Raw genomic sequence first — 23,503 nt, 5'->3', positions numbered from 1 at the left:
GCTGAGAGTGGAATTTGAGGAGGACCCGGCCGTGTGGAGACGGTGGGCGGGCACATTCAGCAGGAACGGGAGCATAAAGGGGCCAGTGTGGCTGGAGCAGAGTGGGCGCCAGAGTGGGCTGGGGAATGGGGTGGCAGGGAGGGCTTGGGGAACAGGGGGATGAGATGAGACTGGATTTGTTCTAAATGCCGTGTGGAGCCACTGGGGACATGTGGCCTTTAACATGAACAAAACACCTCCCCATCAGGTGACCATATGGGGGCACTCAGCCGGCACCTCTCAGCTGTAGGGCAACGGATGGGGGACTCCAGAAGGGCTCCACAGACCAGGATGCCTTGTGATACGAGCTGCTGCCCACCCTGTCTGAGTGGGTCAGAGGTGGTCTGCAGAGCGCAGGGCACTGGACACTGGTCTGGGGTTGTTGGCACACAAAGTGATAGTCGCTGGTACGTCTGGATTGGTGAGTGTTCCGTATCAGTGTTTCAGTCATTATTTGAATACCACCTCAGATGTGTCTGAGTGTGAGGTAAATGGGAAGGAAGGCGGAATCAGGCTGGTCAACTGACTGGCTGGAAAGCTTCGTGGAGGGAGAAAGGGGTGGCAGGTGGGTGGGTGGATGGATGGATGGACAGACAGATGGACAGGAGGATGGATGGATGCCTGAAAGGGAGGGAGGGTATGTGGGTGGGTGGATGGATGGAAGGATGGATGCCTGGGAGGATGGATGGATGGAGGGATGGATGGATGGATGGATGGATGGATGGATGGATGGATGGAGGGTTTGGTGGGTGGATGGATGGGAGGATGGATGGATGAGTGGGTGGGTGGATGGACGGATGGATGGATGAATGGGTGGATGGATGGATGGATGGATGGGAAGATGGTGGATGGATGGATGGATGCCTGGGAGGATGAATGGATGAGTGGGTGGATGGATGTGTGGGTGGATGGATGGGTGGATGGATGAATGGATGGATGGATGCCTGGGAGGATGGGTGGATGGATGGATGGATGAATGAATGAGTGGGTGGATGGATGGATATATGAATGGGTGGATGGATGGATGGATGGGAGGACGGCAGATGGATGGATGGATGGATAGATGGGAAGACGGTAGATGATGGATGGATGGATGGATGGATGGATGGATGGATGGATGGATGGATGGGTGGATAGGTGGATGGATGAATGGGTGGGTGGATGGGTGGGTAGGTGGGTGGGTGGGTAGGTGGGTGGATGGATGGATGGATGGATGGATGGATGGATGGATGGGTGGGTGGATAGGTGGATGGATGAATGGCTGGGTGGATAGGTGGATGGGTGAATGGGTGGGTGGATGGATGGATGGATGGATGGATGGATGGATGGATGGATGGCTGGGTGGATAGGTGGATGGATGAATGGCTGGGTGGATAGGTGGATGGGTGAATGGGTGGGTGGATAGGTGGGTGGGTGGATGGATGGATGGATGGATGGATGGATGGATGGATGGATGCCTGGAAGGGAAGACGTATGTATGTATAGATGGAGGGATACAAGGGAGTGGGAGAGTGTGGTGTGTAGATGAGTGGATGATGGTGCTCACAGACTAAGAAGTCCCACTGGCTGTCACTGGTGCTGGGAGAAGGCATGTGGGGTGTCTGAGCAGAAAGGCACCAAGATCCCTATGCCCTCTGCACTTTGGCCCAGGTGGAGCTGGAGCAGACAGCCAGACAGGGCAGCTGAGGCTAGGTTGTGAGCCCCTCTCCCTGCCTCAGGAGGTTCCGAGTGAGGGAGACCTACCTGGGCATCACTGTCACCACACTGCCTGGGACATCCCGGGGCTCTCTGTGGGTCCTGAGAGCAGAATCGCTGCTGACACATTGGCTGCCCGGTGCCCAGCCCAGCCTGGGTGCTCGGAAAATCTCAGCTGGCTGAGTGAGTAAGCCCGGCCTCCGCTCAGCTGCTGGTTCCCAGCCTGAGCCGCACCTGGGCAGGTAGGACATGTTTGTTGTGATTGACAAGTAGGGGCAGGACTTCTCACCCGCCCACTTCCCTGCGGCAGGTTCGCAGGTTCGCTGAGCCGAGCTGAGACACTGAGGGGCAGACGCTCAGCGGCCAGGTTTTAGGATCGGTTGCACCTGGCTCAAGGACGAGCATTGCTGATTGTTAGCTCTGTGACCTGGGCCAAAACCCCAGCCTCTCTGAAACCAGCTTCCTTGTGTGTAAGATGGCCAAGGTCACGAGCCGAGCCAGGTGTCGGGTGAGAGAGGGGCTGGCTCAGCCTGGCTGCAGCCTTGGAGCTCCTCCCAACTCTGACTTCGGGACTGGGGGCAAAGAGGGGGCTTTGGGGTGGTGGACAGAAGCCCCCAGGATCACAGACACCCTGAACCACCCAGCCCACTCCTGAAGGCACAGCAGGAAAGGCTCTGTGTGTCTGAGGCCCCGCCCAGCAAAGCCCAGGGCCATGAGAGAAATCGAGGCCTTTGTCCCGGGCTTGGCAGGAAGCAGCCCCAGAAAATTGGGAAAGGAGGAAAATTGACCAGTAGTTTTTAAGGAGCTCGTCCTTAGGAAGTGGACACAAGATTAGGAACTGGAGAGGATACTCTGCCAACCCCTATCAGGTCGGTCACGATTACAGGGTGGGGTCTTCCATTCCCTGAGCCATGATTTTCTCATCTGTAAAATGGGCTGAGACCTCGGTGGTTTTGGCGCCGTCAACTTCAAGTGCCTGCAAAGGCATGACTGCAGTCAGTTATCCTCTGCTTGGCCCAGCACTGCTAGGGGTAGGGGTGTGGGGGAGCAGGGTAGAGGGGACCGCCTGTTGTCCACAACCAACCTCCTTCCAGGGGAGGAGACGAGAAACCCGCTTCTGAACCCACAGGGGAAAGGCAGGTCTGCCAGTGGGTGGGGCTGGGAGAGTGAGGCAGGTGGGTGTCAGGGTCCAGCTGTGGGGCCTCCCTCTTTTGTGAAGCAGGGAGGAAGCTCCCACTGGGAATGCAACGTCTTGGGCTGGGCGTAGACGCAGATGTGCCTGGCTGTGAGCGCCCAGAACTCCCTCTCTTGCTGGGGTGCATGTGGGTACAACTGAAACCATTGGGGTACCCAAGCATCAGGCGGGCTTGACCAGAGGCACTCCTGGGACCCTTAGGTGGACAGCAGGCCATGCTCCCGGACTGCCCAGTGCCATGCTAGCCACTCCCTGGTGCTCAGGGGCCACCTGGTCTCACCCCGCTGCGTCTTCTCCATGAGCAGACAAGCTCTAGACCCCTCCCCACCACAGAGCGCTGTCACGTGGGAGGGAAATGCAGGAGGGAAAACCTGTGTCCCCAGGTGGGTCTGCTTGGCTGCGGCCAGGGTCTCACAGAACCTGGGGTGGGGGTTCTGAGAAGGACGTCTTCTGAGGGTGCTGATGAGCCTCTCTGACCAGGGCTCCATCCAGCCCTCCTGCCAGGCCTGGAAAGGGCTGGCACCAGCCAAAGCCATTCTCCTGAGCTGGGCTGCCCTGGCCAACCACCCATGACCAGGCTCCCAGGGCCCAGGCCTTCCTCACCCTGCCTGGGAAGTCCCCTGAGACCGGGACTTCTCAGCCAGGGGCACCCCCACCGCGTGGCTCTGAAGCCCCTTCCCAGGCGGTGACCTCCTGCTGCCCCTCCTTCCTTCCTTCCAGAAGCCCCCGAGTGCCCACAGCATGAAGGAGGAGGCCTTCCTCCGGCGCCGCTTCTCCCTGTGTCCGCCTTCCTCCACCCCTCAGAAAGTCGACCCCCGGAAGCTCACCCGGAACCTGCTCCTCGGCGGAGACAATGAGCTCTACCCACTCAGCCCAGGTCAGTGCCGGCCGCGGGCAGGGCATCCTGGCCCCCAGCTTGGGCCCGGTGGGGTGACCCCAGGCGGCCCAACCCCTCCGTGCCCCTCGAGGTCCACAGCCTCCATGCTGGGGACTGTGCAGGTTTCATGATCAAAGGGTTGATAGCTTGGTAGAGGGCCAGGTAATACGGCTTCTTGGCTTGACCTGTGGGGCCAGGTGAAGCCCATCTGGTTGAGGAGGGGGCTCCCACAGCCCAGGCTTTGGGAGTTGTGTAGTGCAGTCATCCCAAAACAGGCTCCAGGGACAGGTGGCCTGAGCCCCAGTCCTGGCAGGGTAACCCCAGGCCGGCAACTTGACCTCTCTCGGCCTCAGTTGACTGATCTGTAAAACGGGACAATATTAGTACCGACTTCCAGCTACACACGGGTCCTGGGCTCTGGGAGGGAACCGTTGGAACCAGGTCTGCCTTCATGCAATTGTGGATAAAGCACCCAGCACACAGACTCAGAACCTCTGCCCACCAATGCTGCCACGCTCCAGGCCCCTCCCTGGCACCTAACTATTCACAACCCCTGCCCCTTGGGCTGTGACTGCTATCCCCCAGAAAACCCAGCCCTTCCTCCCCTGTTCCCCTGAGAGTAGGAGGTAGGGGCTGGCACCTGCCTGGAGGGCCTCTCCCCAGCTCCACCCTTGCTCCTCCCACTGTCTGCTTTGGGGCGGAGGAAGTGGGAGCCCCAGCCCTGCCTGGCCATGGTCATCTGTTCTGCCCTGGGGGGAGTGGGAGAGCATTGGGCAGACCCACCATCCAGGCTCGAGGGGCGTGTGGATGGTCACAGCCAAAGTCCCATCCAATAGATGGAAAAACCGAGTCCCAGCGTAGAGGTGGCCTCGCTGAAGGTCCTGTGGCAGGCAGGGGCACTCGACACCCGATGAGGTAAATCCCACACCTTTTATTCTCTGCTGTCACGTTCACCCTGGCCGGAGCCTTAGAAGCACTTGCAGAGTCAGGGGTGGGGAGGAAGGGCCCGGTCCCAGCTGCTGGTCAGTTTCCGAGGGACTCGGACTGCAGAGCAACTGGCCCAGGTGGTGCAGAACACGGGCTGGGAAGGGCCTTCTCCGAGGAACAGAGGCAGCAGGTCCCGGGCCAGGGGAGTGGGGTGGGTGTGGACAGGCTGCGAGGAGAAGGACCAGTGCTGGCCTCCCCCTGCCCAGGGCACCTGCACCCTGTCCCTTTGAATGCTCCTAGGGCCCCCGCCTTTGAGTCCTCCCGGCCAGGAGGCAGCATCCACATGGGAAGTAGTTTGCTAGTGGCCACAGGCCAAGGCCCCAGAACCTTGTGAGAAAGCACCAGAGGAAAGAGCGCCGCTGCTGGCCTCCCTCCAGCACTCCGGGTCAGGCGCGTGGCACCCTGCAGATGGGGAAGCAGAGGCTCTCCCGGGTGGGGGAGCAGCCACCGCCAGCCAGGGGCAGTGATGTCCTGTGACTGTGAGTGGCCACAGTCCAGGACCTTTGGACAGAACCACTTCCTCAGGTCACTGTTCTGGCTTTTCCGTTCTTCGTCCCCACCCAGTCCCTGCCCAGGGCTGTCAGGGAAGGACGGCTGTAGACCCCAGGCCTTCCAGCTGGTCTGTGGCGTCTGTCCGTACACCCAGCCTATTGCTGGCCTGTCGCCTGTGGCCTAGGCAGGATGGGGCTCACTGCAGCCCTCAGCCCCTCCGAGTCTCAGTGCCAGGGACCGGGGCAGTCAACCCTCACCCACCAGCCACAGAAAGCAGCGGAAGTAGCCCTACTGGGCAGGCCTCAGGCCTCAGGCCTCTCCTGCAGCCATGCCCTCCTTCCTCCTGTCCATAAATCGTACCTTGGGAAACTGGCGCTAAAGCAAACAGAGCCAGGAAAGGGGAGGCCATTTCCCCCAGAAGCAAACGCAGACACCTCAGGTCTCCCTCCCTCGCCTCTCCCTCCTTACCCAGCCTGCCAGGGTGGGATGACAGACAGGACTGACCACCTGCCAGCAAGAGCTCCCAGCAAGAGCCCCGGCCAGAGGGATGCACAGTCCAGGGGCCCCAAACCTGCCGTGTGCCTTTGAGACTGGATGTCACGTTCTTTGTCTGAAAACTGGGGACTCTGGCCTTAACAGAACGCCAATTGCACACCACAGCAGGCCCAGGGCACCGGTTCCTACCAGCTCCTGTCCCAGCTTCCTCCCTGTAGGTCCTGGAGGCCCTGCCAGATCTCCTGGGTCCCTCCCACAGTGACGCTCGCTGGCGTTTATTACACCTCTCAGGCAGTGTCCTGTTCCTGCTACCACCTCCGGCTGGCTTCCTGCCCCTCCCAGGCCGTCCACACCCACCCCTCGCCTGCAGCACACCAGGCAACCAGCCTGAGAAGCCCGGCCCGCCCACCATGCCTGGGTCCTCACTCCCACTGCTCTCTTGCAGGGAAGGACATGGAGCCCAACGGCCCGCCGCTGCCCAGGGATGAAGGGCCACCGACCCCAAGCTCTGCCACGAAGGTGCCACCGGTAAGAGCCTGGGTATGGGGGGATCCATGAGCCAGAGCCTGGCCCTGGGGACAGCAAGAAATGGCTGGGGAAAAGGACAGCAGGGCGTCCAGCTGAGCCTACCGTTCCGGCCTGTTCCGGGGAAACAGCTTGCAATCCCGGACTGTGCTGCTCCGGGAGGGCTGCTGATGTATATTTGGGCTGTTTTCACCGTATAGCTGTCATGAAAAATGCTTCTGTGAACATGTGTGCACGTGTATTTGAGTATCAGTTTTCAGTTCTCTCGGCTATAAACCTAGAGTGGAATTGCTAGGTCACATGGTAATTCCGTGATAATATAGAATTCTCAAAATTCTCTGGTTTAACTTTGGGAGGAACTGCCAAACTCCTTTCCCAGCGGCTGCACCATCTTACATGGCCACCCACACAGTGCACAAGGGCTCCAGTTCCTCACATCCTCACCAACACTTGCTATTTTCTGATTTGTTCTTTTCTTTTTTTCTTTTTTTTTTTTTTGAGGCGGAGTCGCCCTCTGTCACCCAGGCTGGAGTGCGGTGGCGCGATCTTGGCTCATTTCAAGCTCCGCCTCCCAGGTTCACACCATTCTCCTGCCTCAGCCTCCCGAGTAGCTGGGGCTACAGGGGCTCGCCACAACGCCCGGCCAATTTTTTGTATTTTTAGTAGAGACAGGTTTCACCATATTAGCCAGGATGGTCTCGATCTCCTGACCTCATGATCCACTCACCTCAGCCTCCCAAAGTGCTGGGATTACAGGCGTGATTTGTTCTTTTTGGCATTATTTGTATAGGTCTCCTAGTGGGTATGAAGTGGCATCTCAGCTTCAGTTTGCATCTCTAATGACTGGTAACATTGAACATCTTCATGCACGTGTTGGCCATTTGTATGTCCTGTTTGGAGAAATGTCTATTCCAGTTCTTTGTCCATTTTGGGAATGGGATGTTTGCCTTTTCGTTGCTGAGCTGCAAGAGTTCTTTACACGCTCTGGATACGAGGTCCTTATCTGATACATGGTTTGCGACTACTTCCTCCCATTTTGTAGGTTGTTCTAAATTATATATATATATATATATATATATTTTTTTTTTTTTTTTTTTTGAGATGGAGTCTCACTCTGTTGCCCAGGCTGGAGTGCAGTGGCACAATCTCAGCTCACTGCAAGCTCTGCTTCCCGGGTTCACGCCATTCTCCTGCCTCAGCCTCCTGAGTAGCTGGGACGACAGGCGCCCGGCACCACGCCCGGCTAATTTTTTTTTTTTTTTTTTGAGACGGAGTCTCGCTCTGTCGCCCAGGCTGGAGTGCGGTGGCGCGATCTTGGCTCACTGCAAGCTCCACCTCCCAGGTTCACGCCATTCTCCTGCCTCAGCCTCCTGAGTAGCTGGGACTACAGGCGCCCGCCACCACGCCCGGCTAGTTTTTTGTATTTTTAGTAGAGACGGGGTTTCACCGTGTTAGCCAGGATGGTCTCGATCTCCTGACCTTGTGATCTGCCCGCCTCGGCCTCCCAAAGTGCTGGGATTACAGGTGTGAGCCACCACGCCTGGCCTCTAAATTATATTTTTAAGGAATTTTCATAGGTTGCAAAGTTCTGGTCAGACTGAAGTTCACGGTTCTGAGCAGCACTTCTCATCTCTCAGGTGCCTCCTTGTGGCACCGTGCGCTGATGCACAGTAGCACTGAGGAGTGAGCAGAGGACCTGGCGTGCCTGGATGGGGTACCCACCTGGTCTGCAGGAAGGAGGAGTGGGCAGGCACTCTCTGCAATGCTGGGGCTGCAGGGGCTGCAGTGACCAGACCCCAAGGGTCCTGCCCATTTGGGGAGCAGGGGTTGCAAGTGCTCCATCCCATGCCCCACAGTCTTGCCTCTATTTTCCCCTGTTACCTCAAACAAACACAGCTCCATTCAGCTGCATCTAGTGGGAGACTGGGCAGAGGGGAATTGGCAGCAGGTTCATGCATCCATGCATCCATCCATCCATCCATCCATCCATCCATCCATCCATCCATCATCCATCCATTCATTCGAGATGCTTGCTAAGCCCCCAGCTGCCAGTGTGAATGGGCAGTAGGGTAGAACCGTCCACTGGTAGGAGCCATACACAATCATCAGTTCACCACAGAAACGGCTGTGTGACTGTATTGCAAAAGTCCATTGACCCTGGGCGGGCCAAGGGTGGTATGTGTCACCAGGACCTGTGCCAGCAGGGATATGAGCTGTCCTACTTCTGGGGAAGCAGCTCAGGGAGAAAGAAAGGAGCAGGGGCTACCCAGCCACAGGGAAAAGCATTCCAGGCTGGGAACAGCATGTGCCAAGGTAACTAAGGGCACCGTGAACAAGACTGTAGCTCAGGGGACTCCCAGGAGGGCAACTTAGGACACCTTCTCTGCCAGCCTGGGTCCCTGGAGACCTGTCACCTGGCCAGGGTCTGGCACATGCCTCCTCACTCAGATCTGCCTCCTCCTTATCACTCATCATCAGCCCAAAGACTGCTTCCAAGTCAGAGCCCTCCGGGCGCCCCGTCTTGTGCCCTTTTCTTGTGATCCTGAATGCTCTGACTTGGTTAAGAAAGTGCTACACTGGAGTGACACTGCCTGGGTTCAGTCCCAGCTCAGCTCCTTATTAGCTGTGTGACCTTGGGCAGGTTTCTGAACCTCTCTGTGTGTAGGCTCTTCCTCTGCACAATGCTGATAGTAACGATGATGATCTGAGCTGTGGGACCTAATGTGCTTACATCCACGCGCAGGACTGCAGAACCGCAGCACTCACCTGACCCCTGGCTCCTCCCGCCTCTGCGTGCTGGTGGCTGGTCTGTCTCTCCCTGAAAGAGCAGGACACTGGCATCTTTACTTTCTAACCTCAGTGCCTAAGGCCAAGCCTGGCTCCCAGTGCTGCCAGGACTGCCAGTCCTTGGAATGGTTCCATGCCCTGCCCCTTGCTAGCTCTTCACTTCTCTGTGCCTTGATTTCCCAGGCACAAATAAAATAGGGACCATAACCGGCCCCACCTCATGCTTGGCTGCAGAATGAAGGGGATGAATACAGGCAGCACCCGAACAGGACCTGGTGCCCCAGCAGACAAGGCTTTAGCTCTGTACTTAGCACCATCATGATTGGGGTGGTGGGCAGTCCCCAGCGTCCTGGGCTTCCAGCCACGAGGAGGCCTGAGGGAGGCTTTCCTTGCACTGGAGGCTCCCCTGGAAAGTGCTGAGCACCCACAGATGCCCAGCCAGAGCAGGGCAGGGCGGGCACGCTTTCTCTGGAAAAGGCCAGACAGCATTTAGGCCCCGCCATGGCGCAGGCTCCGTTCCAGGTTCTCGGTGCAGCCATCCAAGTGTGAGAACAGCCACAGACAACGCGTGCCAGATCGCCTGGCTGTGTGCCAAGAAAACCTTATTTATGGACTCCTCATTTGAATTTCATATAATTTTCACATCTCACAAAATATTCTTGTGATTTTTTTTTCAACTGATTAAAACTGTGGAAGCTGTTCTTAGCTTGCAGACCACATGGAAGGAAGCAGCAGGCAGGATTTAGGTCGTAGCTTGTTGTCCCCAGCCTACAGCCTTTAGACCTGGTTCTGTGTCCCAACTACCCCCCTACCTGGCCTCAGGTTCCCCATCTATAGAAGAACCATGGCCCCTTCTGCCTCCAAGATCTTGGGACTGCTGCCCTGGGCCCGTGCAGTCAGCCACGTGTTGGACTCGGGTTCGGGCCTGGACAGTGACGCCTGCCCTTGGCTCCCAAGAGATGGGGTGGGCACCTGCACTACACACCCCCCCAGCACATTGGCCCTGCCCAGAGCTGGGCACATGCAGTGGCCAAGGAGCAGCCATGCTGGGTACCGTGCAGGGAAGACAAGGCAGGGAAGCTGTTCTTTTCGGTGGATGCAAGGCTGGTCCCCAGAGACCCAGCCTGAGTGCTTGTTACCACCATCTCGTGGCTACCGCCGAGCTCCCCTTCTGCAAACTCCACCCTCTGGCTCCCCGACTGCCTTCCTCAGAGGCCTCCCAGGTGTCCCCTCAAAGAGGACCGTCCCTCAGGGCTCAGTCAGACCCATGGAAAGTCAGCCCTGGACCCTGATGTCCCCACATGTCCCTCCTTCCTGACCGCCCTGCCGCATCCCAGCTTGTGCCCCGAGGAAGATGGGTCTCCCCCGGTCACTGGCATGCGCCCATGGAGGGGCTCTTGTCAGCCGCCCTTGTTCTTCCATCCCCCATGGCAGCCCTGGAAGTTCTGGTCGGGGGGACAGAGGGTGCCAGGTGGGAGGGGAGCAGAGCACCCTTCTCTGACCTCTGCCTCTCATATCCTTGGCATCAGGCCAACCTGGGCTCCTAGCCCTGGGCCGGCCCCTGTGCCCGGTCCGCCATACCCACCTCTCTCTTGTAGGCCGAGTACAGGCTGTGCAACGGGTCAGACAAGGAATGTGTGTCCCCCACCACCAGGGTCACCAAGAAGGAGACTCTCAAGGTGAGTCCAGGCCCGGGAAGGGTGCAGCCGTGTCATTGTCAGACCGATGGCCACTTGAGCCAGGGAAATCACCCTCCCCACCTGTCAAAAGGAGGGGGACAAACCACACCTGGTCGCCTCCACGCCCCCTGCTTCCTCCCCTGCCCCTGGACCCCCCACTGGGCCGGACGGTGGGAGGACCTGGGGCAGCTTGGTGCCTTCTCCCATGACCCACCGTGGGTGCCCTGGGCCCAGGCGCAGAAGGAGAACTACCGGCAGGAGAAGAAGCGTGCCACACGGCAGCTGCTCAGCGCTCTGACAGACCCCAGCGTGGTCATCATGGCCGACAGCCTGAAGGTAGGTGACACCAGCCTCTGGCCACCCAGGACACGGGTCAGCATGCTGCTGCCATAGCAAAGGACCACCAGTGGGGTGGCCTGAAACCATGGAAATTCACTTCCCTGCATCCAGCCGCATCACTGCAGCCTCTGCTCCATCCTCATGCGGCCTTTCCTTATCCACCTGTCTCCCCCTTTCTATAAGGACACCGGTGGTAGGAATTAGGACCACCTTACTCCAGGGTAGCCCCATCTTCACCTGATTATGTCTGCAAAGGCCCCATTTCTGAATACAGTAGGCCCTGGTCAGTGGGTGGAGGGCACTGGGGAGGGAGGCATTGCTGCAGCTTCCGGGAGAGGACCCCACATCAGGGCGGGGTGTCCTGTGCTCAGACCTCACGGAGACCATGGCCATTCACTCAGCCTCTGAGCCTCCATTTCCCCTTGCGCACAGTGGAGGTAAAACTACCCAACTCGAAGGCTGCTGGGCAGCACATACCAGATAAGTGTGCCCGGCCCTGGTGTCTGCAGAGCCCTGGCCCATGTGGGCTCCTTCTACCCACATACCAAAATTATGAATCAAAAGTTAGGTGCAAAAGTGAGTATTCAGAATGAGAAAAGAAGTGACAACTACTTTCAGAATTTACAGAGCTGCCAGGCCAGGCGCGGTGGCTCCCGCCTGTAATCCCAACACTTTGGGAGGCCAAGGTGGGTGGATCACCTAAGGTCAGGAGTTTGAGACCGGCCTGTCTAAAATGGTGAAACCCCATCTCTACTAAAAATACAAAAATTAGCCCGGCATGGTGGTGGGTGCCTGTAATCCCAGCTACTCGGGTGACTGAGGCAGGAGAATCGCTTGAACCTGGGAAGCGGAGGTTGCAGTGAGCCGAGATTGTGCCACTGCACTCTGGCCTGGGCAACAGAGACTGTCTCAAAAAAAAAAAAAAAAAGAGTTTACAAAGCTGCCAGTTACAATAGTCACGCCACTCATTGCTGGTTCCTCCCTAAGGGCCTTGACCTTGAACATGACCTTCACAAGTAAATTTGTCCTTGCTGCCACATATTTCTTTGCATTCACCATAACACATGGGCTCCTTTTAAAAACTAAATGAGGACCCTGCCCCGAGTTCCACTCTGAGTCCTGGGGCCCTGCTCACTGTGGCCTGGCCCCTGCTCGGGCATGCGACAGACACAGGACACCACCCCAGGGAGTGGGGGTGAGGAAAGGGTGAGTTCTGAGCTGGTGTGGGGGAGTGAGGGAAGAGAAGTGCCCCTCAGCAGCCCACTCTGGTCTGTGCCCGGCTCCCTGCCAAGCCCTCAAGATGCCCCCCGGGGTGGTGGCCCCGGAGGGTGGGCATTGACGCCGGCACCCTCCCTGCAGATCCGTGGCACCCTGAAGAGCTGGACCAAGCTGTGGTGTGTGCTGAAGCCGGGGGTACTGCTCATCTACAAGACGCCCAAGGTGGGCCAGTGGGTGGGCACGGTGCTGCTGCACTGCTGTGAGCTCATCGAGCGGCCCTCCAAGAAGGACGGCTTCTGCTTCAAGCTCTTCCACCCGCTGGATCAGTCCGTCTGGGCCGTGAAGGTGCTGCAGAGGGACGGGGTTGAAGATAGAGGCCCCGGAGGGCCAAGGGGCTCATTCCTGGGGCCTCGGCGGAGGGTGGAGCCAGCCAGCTAAATGGCCCCCTGGGGGCGTTGGGCAGGTCTCTCACCTTCTCTGAGCCCCACATGCGGTGGGGGGGGCGGGGTGGCGGGGGATGATGATCAGATGTGGTCACTGGTCCTCCAAGAAGCAAACAGTAGGCTGCAAGGAGGTGGCCGGCTGGCAGCAAGGTCACCCCAGCCCCTCACCCAGCTGCTGTCCAGGAGGGAGAATAGTAGCCACTCCCCAGGGGTGGCTGAGGAACAGCTCCTGGCCCTCACCCCTCCTAACCCGGGGCTGCCCTGCCAGGTCTAATGGGTAGGAAACCAGAGAAACCCAGAACACCTGGTTACATTTGGATTTCAGCGAAACATCAGGGTTCTTTCATACGAGTCTGACCCCAGTCGTGCATGGGAAATACTTAGACCAAAAAGCTACTCATGGTTTTTCTGGGATTCAGACATCACTGGGCATCCTGGATGTGCATTTGCTGATTCTGGCCACCCCGAGTTGGGAGGCTCAGAGCTGGAAAGCTGAGGGCAGAGCTGCCGGCTAAGAAAAGGGACAGAGCTCCCTCACCTACCCGCCTCTCGGCAGCCAAGTGTCTACCTGGCCAGGTGCCTGGCCCCACCTGGTAGCCCTGTGGCCCTGGGGGTATCCAGGTGGTCCCGGGTGTGGGTCCGCATGGTTCTGCCTGACCTGTCTGTGTAGCTGGCCCTGGGTGTTGCCTTGGGTGACACCCAGATCCTCTCTCTCCAGGGCCCCAAAGGCGAGAGCGTGGGCTCCATCACACAGCCCCTGCCCAGCAGCTACCTGATCTTCAGGGCCGCCTCCGAGTCAGATGGTAAGTGCCTGACAGCTTGCGCCTCTCTCCAGTGCCCCCACCTGAAGTGGGCCCCCTTTTGAGGTTGTAGCCCAGGTACAGGTGGCCCCAGTTCAGTCCCTTCCACTGCCTGGGGGCAGCCTGAAGTCTGGCCAGGATGAGTCTGGCTCAGAGCTAGGCCTGCACTCGCAGAGCCCCCATTCCTAGCCTCAGTTCCCCATGAGTAAAACGTGACATTAAAATACCACCTGTCAAAGGCCAGGCATGGTGGCTCACACCTGTAATCCCAGCACTTTGGGAGGCCGAGGCGGGTAGATCACTTGAGGTCAGGAGTTCAGGACCAGCCTGGCCAACATGGTGAAACCCCAACTCTACTGAAAAATACAAAACTTAGCCAGGCGTGGTGGCAGACGACTGTAATCCCAGCTACTCAGGAGGCTGAGACAGGAGAATTGCTTGAACCCGGGAGGTGGAAGTTGCAGCGATCCAAGATCATGCCATTGCACTCCAGCCTGGGCAACAAGAATGCAAGTCCATCTTAAAATAAATAAATAAATAAAAACACCTGTCACCTCAATGGTGTGAGAACCCAGTGACATTATAAAAGCACTCATATAACAATTATTGAGCTGCAACCACATGCCAGTGTGAACCCCAAACATCTGAGACAGGTCTCAGATAATTTAGAAAGTTTATTTTGCCAGGCTGGGTGCAGTGGCTCACACCTGTAATCCCAGCACTTTGGGAGGCCGAGGCAGGTGGATCACCTGAGGTCAGGAGTTTGATCAGCCTGATCAACATGGCGAAACCCTGTCTCTATTAAAAATACAAAATTAGCTGGGCATGGTGGTGGGTGCCTGTGATCCCAACTACTCGGGAGGCTGAGGCAGGAGAATTGCTTGAACCCGGGAGGTGGAGGTTGCAGTGAGCCAAGATCAGGCCACTGCACTCCAGCCTGGGCAACAGAGGGAGATTCCATCTCAAAAAAAAAAAAAAAAAGTTTATTTTGCCAAGGTTGAGGCCACGCCTGTGACACAGCCTCAGGAAGTCCTGACGATGTGCCCAAGGTGGTCAGAGCACAGTTTGGTTTTATACATTTTAGGGAGACATGAGACATCAGTCGGCACATGCAAGATGAACATTGGTTCGGTCTGGAAAGGCAGGACAATCAAAGCAGGGAGGGGGCTTCCAGGTCATAGGTAGATTAGAGACAAATGGTTGCATTCCTTTGAGCTTCTGATGAGCTTCTCCAAAGGAGGCCATCAGATATGCATTTATCTCAGTGAGCAGAGGGGTGACTGAGTAGAATGGGAGGCAGGTTGGCCCCAAGCAGTGCCCAGTTTGACTTTTCCCTTTAGCTTCGTGATTTTGGGAGCCCAAGATATTTTCATTTCACATTTCCCCCCTTTTTCTTTTTAAAAATCTTTTGGAGAAAGCATTTTAGAAGAAAACGAGTCTCTGGTCTCAGGTTCCACCTGATCTCTCATGGCTAGGATGGTTTATTCCTACACACGTAGGTCCCAAGTTATTAGGAAAGCTCATTTTTAGAAGGTTGTGAAGTCTTGCGTCCTATGAAGAGAAAATAGGGGGAGGAAGGGAGAAAAGCAACAACAAACAAAAGAACAATCCTGGGAAATTGGTATAGGCCACATTACTCTGAAGTCCATACATCAGGAGGCAGGTATGAAAGTGGCTTATGTATGTAATAGGTTGCTGTTATTTTCTTCTGAAGTTTAAGTTGCCTAGCTTCAGTTTGCAGGGCTTTAAGAAAGCACAACTTAGTCTTCAGTGACTCCAAATTAGGAAAAATGGGGAAAAAAAAGAAGGAAAAAATTTGAAAACATTATTTTGAAGACTCGTAGCCAAGAAAAGTTAGAATTTCGTCCAAACTGTAGAAAATAACAAAAATTGAAAAACATTAGGGAAGACTAGAATCTAACAACAGCTGTACTATAGATTTTGAAACACATTTTTTTCTCTCCAGTTTCCCATTTTAACTAAGGACGAATCATGGTAGGACTGGTTTGCTTTATTATACTTGGACTAATTATTTCTATACATTGCAGCAAGAGTAATTATTTTTTCCATAGGCTTTTAAATTGTCTTTGATAGAACTTTGTTCCATAGAAGAAATCTCAGATAAGATTTTTAAAAAACTGAGCCCAGTCATGGATTTGTGCCATGAAATGCCTATAAGTTGGGTGAATTATCATCTTCTTGAGGTTCCAAGATAAATTTGGAGCTCCTGGGCCTGTCAGAAAGTGACATTCTTTACTTACCACAGGTCAGGGACTGTGTGGACGAGGTAAGAGGCCAGTTTTTCCAAGGGGCTTTCATTGGTTCCATAAGTCAAGTTTGAGTCCTTAAAGGAAAGCACATCATTCCAAGCAAAGCCTTGGTAAAATAACCCATTTCTCCAATTGTGTCCTGTTACAAATGAAAACAGATTCTTTTTTTTTTTTTTTTTTTTTTTTTTTTTTTTTTTTTTTGAGACGGAGTCTTGCTCTGTCACCCAGGCTGGAGTGCAGTGGCCGGATCTCAGCTCACTGCAAGCTCCGCCTCCCGGGTTTACGCCATTCTCCTGCCTCAGCCTCCCGAGTAGCTGGGACTACAGGCGCCCGCCACCTCGCCCGGCTAGTTTTTTTTTTTTGTATTTTTTAGTAGAGACGGGGTTTCACCGTGTTAGCCAGGATGGTCTCTCGATCTCCTAACCTCGTGATCCGCCCGTCTCGGCCTCCCAAAGTGCTGGGATTACAGGCTTGAGCCACCGCGCCCGGCCGAAAACAGATTCTTATTGCACTTATGCAAATAATTACATTGTCATAAGTTACGAATACTCAGATAGTTTCCAAATTCTGTAAAAATCAGGTAGAGAGAAACAAATATGCTCCAAATTTTGTTCATAGGAGTATACTTTACTCAATTGTTAAAAGCCATAAATAGCTTAAAGTTTTCTTGACTCTGAAAAACAAAACAAAGGATCAGCAATATTTTAAGCAAAAAGTCAAAAAGATTACTTCATACTTCTTTGTTGTTGTTGTTGTTGTTGTTGTCGTGATGAAGTCTCGCTCTGTTCCCCAGGCTGGAGTACAGTGGCGCCATCTTGGCTCACTGCAACCTCCTCCCGGGTTCAAGCGATTCTCTTGCCTCAGCCTCCCGAGTAGCTGGGGTTACAGGCATCCGCCATAATGCCCATTTAATTTTTGTATTTTTAGTAGAGATGGGCTTTCACTATGTTGGCTGAAGTTTTATAGCTGATTATAAAACCATTATAAAACCCCCTTCTAAAGAGGACCAAAACAAGACAACGATTGTCTGTGGATGACAAAAAGTTTTAGGGCAGCCATAGTCAAAGACATAATTGACAAGGAAATTTGTTACCTCTGTGGCACAAAGTAATTTAACATAACAATTATAATTATTACTGATAACGTACATTAGGTCATATCAGAATTATAGGAGTTTCCCATAATTTTGGAACACATACCAATAACATATTTATACAAATACAGCCCAAAGAAAACCAAACACCATTTTATATTTGACAATGCTTCGTGTATAATTTTTATACCAAATAAAAGCCAAACATGTCCTTTTTGGACTTTAGGGAACCTATTAATAATATCTTAAAGGATTAGGTTAGAAAAAGATATAATTTATAATTTGATTTTGGAAAGTTTGTCAAATATTAAAGGTTTAAAACACTTGATATTACAAAATAGGATTACAAGTCATTGTAAAATCATTCATTTGAACAAAGTGATAACTCAAGGATTTTTTTAGAAAGGCAAAAACCTTCATTCTTTGAGACAGGAGACTTAGTTTTCCAAACAATAAGCCCTAATAACATCATGAAGCCAATTAAATTATTTTCCAAAATTACAGTCTATAAAACTTTCATCTTGATCATAAGATATAACTTCCATAAGCCTTTATAACCTTTATTAAGGAGTCAGTTATTGTTTCATGAAAACCTTGTTTATCTGACACAGGGGCCCATATGCCAGTCTTGCATCAGTGTGTCTTTGACATTAATGATTAATTTATAGAGAAACTGAACTTACTATTTTTTTTTTTGAGATGGAGTCTCGCTCTGTCACCCAGGCTGGAGTGCAGTGGCACAATCTCGGCTCACTGCAAGCTCCACCTCCTGGGTTCATGCCATCCACAGATTACAGGCGTGAGCCACCGCACCTGGCTGAGAAACTGAACTTATTTTATCTCTCAAAGTCAGCTCTTACAGTCTCACATGCCTACCTCTTCTGGGATAGTCTCTGGGCCTTGAGGAGTTGAAGAGTTTTAATTTCCGTGTCTCAGGAATGTGGTTTATTTTGATTGGCATCTTCTACCAGGCCTGAAGATGAAGATTTAATTGCTGTCAGTGTTTAAAATTTAGGAGGACTTGGTGTTCTTTTTATACCCACGAGTCAAATCCCTGTAACTTGATGTCACAAGGATTTTAAAAGCACATACAAGAAGATACAAGGATGTAATAACCTTGATTAAAACAAATTTTTTAATCTCAGTTTTTCCTAAGCAAACCAAACTTAATAATAATGGCATAGGAATTATTTTGATAAAACATAAAATCTGTTAGGCCACTTACCAAAAGGCAGAAGAAAATACCTTCTACAGTGTATAGAATATTATGTTAGAAAAAAACATTTTCTTTAAGAAAACATTGTTAGCATCAGGCCACATACACACAAAAAAACAGAACCTGAGGAGGAAAACAAAACTTATATGAGCTGAAAATGAGTTGAAGGGAAGTGTTACTATTTTGTACCTTTTAAAAGGGAAGAGAAAACTGAAACTGGCAAGATGCAATAAAAGTTGAACTTTGGATTAAAATTTAAAAATTAAAATCTCTTGTAATTGATTCAGAGTAAATCAACCCCTTAAGAAAATGTCATTGTTCTAACCAATTATTTAGTCTGTAACTGTTTTTTTACATCAAACCCAGTATCTAGAAAGACCATTATAATTTCCCTTTAGTCATAGACAACTTGATCGTATAAAAGGCTTTGTTTTTTTAATAGATCCTCTTATTGTGACTTACATAGATCATTCATGACATACTTGGACTTTCTTGTTTGTCCTGAACATCCCTCTTTCTTAAACAACCAGTCATTTTACTCTAGGACTAAATTTACCATACAAGATTCTTTCTCATATGAAATTATTTCTCTTTAAACTTTCTTACCCCCCACCAAAAAAACTTCTTTGTAACTTTCTTTACATCTCTTTTACTATTTTATTTCCTGGTTCCTTTTACCTTGTTTTATACATGACCTTTAAATAAGCTTTGAATTAGGCAAAAATTGTTCATCTTTTTAAAAAGGACACACTTTTTCTTAGAAAGTATGTTTTCCTACAAATATATTTTTATTGGAAAATATCCAAATAGTGAATTATCTATTATTTAATCTAACTTTAAATTCTAAATTATGATGAGTTTGTCTGCAAGTATTTGTCTTACTACATTCACTTAATTATTTTAATCATTTACCTAGATTATTTATAAAAACTGCAATTGTCATTATTTAAAGTATGGAACCACCATTGCAAAATTATAACTGAGACAGTGAAAGAGATTTGACCTAACTGACTCCATCTTGCTTCTAACCTCCAAGCTGTCCTTGTTCATTCCTGGGCATTGGTTGAACTAACTTTGGGAGGAACTTAGTTTATAGTTTAGCTGAAACAAAGACTATAACAGTCTTTCTCAAAATAAACCTTACTGCCTGTGGACTAGACTACCTAAAGCCACCAGATTAGAAGGTATGGTAATCTTACTAAATTTAAGATGTAGCTATTTTTATTAAACCAATATCAATGTTTGTTTGTTTGTTTGTTTTTGAGACAGAGTCTTGCTCTGTCTCCCAGGCCAGAGTGCAGTGGCGCAATCTCAGCTCACTGTTACCTCTGCCTCCCAGGTCAAGCGATTCTCCTGCCTCAGCCTCGTGAGTAGCTGGGATTACAGGTGCCTGCCACCATGCCTGGCTGATTTTTGTATTTTTAGTAGAGACGGGGTTTCACTATATGGCCAGGCTGGTCTTGAACTCCTGACTTTGTGATCCACCCACCTCAGCCTCCCAAAGTGCTGAGGTTACAGGCATGAGCCACCGTGCCCAGCCATCAATGTCTTATTTATTAAAGATTACACAAGCAAAGATCATTCTCTCTTGGGCTGGGTTTGTAGTTTCATAACTCTTTTTTTTTTTTTTTTTTTTTTTTTTTTGAGACGGAGTCTCGCTCTGTCGCCCTGGCTGGAGTGCAGTGGCGCCATCTCCACTCACTGCAAGCTCCGCCTCCCGGGTTCACGGCATTCCCCTGCCTCAGCCTCCCAAGTAGCTGGGACTACAGGTGCCGCCACCACGCCCGGCAAATTTTTTGTGTTTTCGGTAGAGACGGGGTTTCACCGTGTTAGCCAGGATGGTCTCGATCTCCTGACCTCGTGATCCGCCTGCCTCGGCCTCCCAAAGTGCTGGGATTACAAGCGTGAGCCACCGCGCCCGGCCAGTTTCATAACTCTTATGCCAAATTTTGACACCTATGGTGTTTGGCAGGGATAAGTATGAAATTGCTTGATTAATAAATGCAAACAAAAATGTATGCTGGCAATTCTTAAGACATTTCTAATATTACTTTACCAATAATTTTAAAGCTAGCTTATTCATTAAAGATTTTACTTAAGTTACATAAACTTGAAAAAGCACTGGACTCATCTTTTCTTTTTTCTTGATCAAGTAATTGATTCAAGTGCGTTTATTTTCTTAAGCCAATTAGAGCCCTTTTATATATTTTCAGTAGTGAAACATTGTGTACACAACGCAGAAATACATAGACATATTAGGCATGCCAATAGAAATACATTTTATAGGTTTATAAAAACTTTTTTTTCCTATCTTAGACTTTCAGATTCTTGAGAACCTGTTTCACAACCCTAGGCAATTGTCAGCTAAATAGTCTTAATTTGCATATTAAAGGAAACAACTCAGGTGAAAGTCAAATAGCAAAATTTGCATCATAAGGTACAGAGAGAAGAAGTCTGGTGGTGCTAGAGGGAGACTAAAGATGGATGCCAAATCAAACAAAATTATAGAAGTCTATCATAGTATTGCATTAGGAGACCAGTTTTATTTAGTAGGGACTACCTATCATTTAACTGGATCTCTGAGCTCTGGGAAGAGCCCACACTGAATCCTGGGTCTCCAAAAAGGGAGAATTATTATGAGGTTAGACTACGTAATGCTTTTATAGTGCACTTAAAAAAAAGTTTTTAAACAAAGACATTTCTAAGTGTCTAAACCACATCTTCCTTAAAAACCCAAGAGTAGCCTCTGTTGCAATAACTATTTTAGTCAAAAAGAAAACACAAAACAGTTTACACAATACAAAAGTAAGCAGTTTAAGAGCTGAGACAAACTTGTCTGTTTACATTCTTGGGGTTTCATAAGAAAAAGCAAGTTTCTCCCCCAGAGGGAGTCTGGCGCCTTCTCCATTTTCTTTAAGGAACCCCAGGCTACTGTAAACTATTTTAGGTCCCCCACGCAGCAGAGGGTGCAAGAGAAAGGAGAGACAGCAGAAGTAAATCAAGAAAACAGAATTCAGTCAACTGAAAAGAAAAAAACCTTTTGCCCAAAAAAAGACAAGGTCCTAGGAGAAAAACAAAAACAAAAACATGAAGGTCTCTTAAATACAAACACACACAAATGCACACACACACACACGCACACACACACCTGCACACAAACACACACATATGCACACACACACATCTTGGATGTTAGCTTTTCATTAAACTGACTTTTAACCATTGAGCTTCTTTAAAAAAATCTTTTTAAATCTCATTCCATATTTCAACGGACCAATTTTAATGAGGACACAGAAGTACAGTCATTACTCTTTCAGTTTGGCCTGGCTAGTGAAAATGTGGCATTATTATATCAATAAAGCCCCTTAGTAGTCAAAAATCAAAATCTTTCCTCTTTTTTTTTTCCTTTTGCTGGCCATTTTTCTCCCCCCATCACACCACCATTGTGTGTGTGGCGGGGAGGGTAATTTAGCCACTTCAGAGGCCTTGTTCCCCATAATTTGGAACTTCCTTGGGATTTGATCAAGCCAGATAGAGTTCAATGGGAAAAAGACCAAAACAACAAAAACAGAAACAATCAACAACAAAAAAACAGTTAAGCGAAACAAACCATCGCACAACTTCTGTGATTACTGAGCGCTCTAATAGTGAGGAGAAGTTAAGACCAGCTGGTTGTTAATCTTAACTTTAGCCAAGACAAACCACAATTCAGTTACTTACCTAGGGATGGGTCTCAGGCTGAAAACTGCTCTCCACTGTCCTAGAAGCAGGAAAACAAAACAAACAAATCTCATCTTCCCTATTGGAAGCGAGCTCAAATTCCATAAAGGAGTTACCCGCCTTCCGTCGTCATAGAAGCAGGAAAAACTTGCCTTCGTTGTGTTGGAAGCAAGTAAAACTCCAAAAAGAGAAGTTGTACAGCAAAGTAAACTTTGGATCTCGGCCACATTTTGAGAGATCAGGGATTCTCTGGGGTGGGTGCTTCCGGGACTCAGCAAATTGTCTTACTGGTTTGAGCCATAAAGTTAGCTTAAGCTAGTACCAAGCACCAATAGGAGACTTGTGAAAAGTCAGGGGCGTCTCCACTCAGAATCCCTCAGTGGATACCAAAACGTGAACCCCGAAAATCTGAGACAGGTCTCGGTTAATTTAGAAAGTTTATTTTGCCAAGGTTGAGGACGCCCACCAATGACACAGCCTCAGGAGATCCTGATGACGTGCCCACGGTAGTCAGAGCACAGTTTGGTTTTAGGGAGACATGAGACATTAACCAACATATGTAAGATGAACATTGGTTTTGGTCTGGAAAGGCAGGACAACTTCAAGCAGGGAGGGGGCTCCCAGGTCATAGGTAGATAAGAGAGAGATGATTGCATTTCTTTGAGTTTCTGATGAGCTTCTCCAAAGGAGACAATCAGATATGCATTTATCTAAGTGAACAGAGGGGTGACTTCGAATAGAATGGGAGGCAAGTTGGCCCTAAGCAGTTCCCAGCTTGAGTTTTTCCCTTTAGCTTAGGGATTTGAGGGGCCCAAGATTTTTCTTTCACACCAGGCACCTTTGAACCAACAGGTTCTACTGTTATCATCCACATTAGACAGATCAGGAAACTGAGGCACCGGCAAACTGCCAGCAAGAAAGTGCTAGAGCCTGGACATGAATGTGAATTTCCCTGACTGCCAAGTGCATTGCACGCTGTTGGTGTGCCCTGAGTGGCCGCTCAGGCAGCTGTGACTGTGGTGATCCTGCACCTGGAGGGATTCCCTCTTGGTGGTGCCTCCCTCTAACCTGAGGTTGGGGCCTTGCCCCACCGCACCCTCCAGTGGCTGCTCTGGGTAAATGTGGTTGCTCCACCCCCTCTAACCCCAGCTGGTGCCTCCCAGAGCAGCAGGGTGAGGGGCTCCCATCCCACCAGTGGTGCAGACCTAAAGCAGCCTGGCCTTGACCACGGGGCTCTGGTGCCTGTCAGGTTGGAGTCTTGGTGCCACATCACCCCTGGTGGTCAGGTGCCAGATCCGTGCTTCCTCCTGGGCCATCCTGAGTCCCCGACTCTGTGCCAGGTCCCATGCAGGCCCTGGGATGGACAGGGTAGCCCACAGCCTCTGTGCTCCTGGGTGAGGTAGATAACCAACCATCTGATAAGGCAGGTTGGGCTGAGGCATGTGCTGAGCCCCTGATAGGGTGGGGGCCACCATCTGGGAGGAGGGATGTCCCCAGCCCCTGTGGGTATCAGGGTGGGCTTCCAGGAAGAAGAGGAAGAGGTCTCGGAATGAGCTCCAAAGGATGCGTAATATTCAGGATGTCTAGTCCTTTGTGGCAGCTACAAAGCACAGATGTTCAGGCCCTGGGGCCA

General features: G+C 51.2%; 1 protein-coding gene and 1 long non-coding RNA gene across 6 annotated transcripts in view; one reads left to right on the top strand and one right to left on the bottom strand.

Moving 5' to 3' along the window:
- The window catches only part of LOC105469759 (oxysterol binding protein like 5), a 79,886-nt gene that overhangs the window by 32,983 nt on the left and 23,400 nt on the right, over positions 1-23,503 (top strand). For all 5 annotated transcript variants that reach the window (XM_011721264.2, XM_011721261.2, XM_071074091.1 and 2 more), the window contains exons 2-7: positions 3,650-3,806; positions 6,226-6,308; positions 10,691-10,771; positions 11,006-11,107; positions 12,470-12,673; positions 13,490-13,574. In XM_011721264.2, the coding sequence (XP_011719566.2) occupies positions 3,671-3,806; positions 6,226-6,308; positions 10,691-10,771; positions 11,006-11,107; positions 12,470-12,673; positions 13,490-13,574 (691 nt within the window). In that variant the 5' untranslated portion in view covers positions 3,650-3,670. The remainder of the gene's footprint in view (positions 1-3,649; positions 3,807-6,225; positions 6,309-10,690; positions 10,772-11,005; positions 11,108-12,469; positions 12,674-13,489; positions 13,575-23,503) is intronic.
- Positions 14,567-22,037, bottom strand: LOC105469757 (uncharacterized). Its single transcript, XR_003015363.2, has 4 exons — positions 21,871-22,037; positions 17,811-17,907; positions 15,833-15,980; positions 14,567-15,442 (listed from the first exon to the last, which is right to left on the bottom strand). It is a non-coding gene; the product is annotated as an uncharacterized lncRNA (long non-coding RNA).

The sequence above is a fragment of the Macaca nemestrina genome, chromosome 12, assembly GCF_043159975.1.
Source record: "Macaca nemestrina isolate mMacNem1 chromosome 12, mMacNem.hap1, whole genome shotgun sequence".
NCBI lineage: Eukaryota > Metazoa > Chordata > Mammalia > Primates > Cercopithecidae > Macaca > Macaca nemestrina.
Note: the sequence above shows the minus strand (reverse complement) of the source record. Positions and strands in the feature narration are given on the sequence as shown.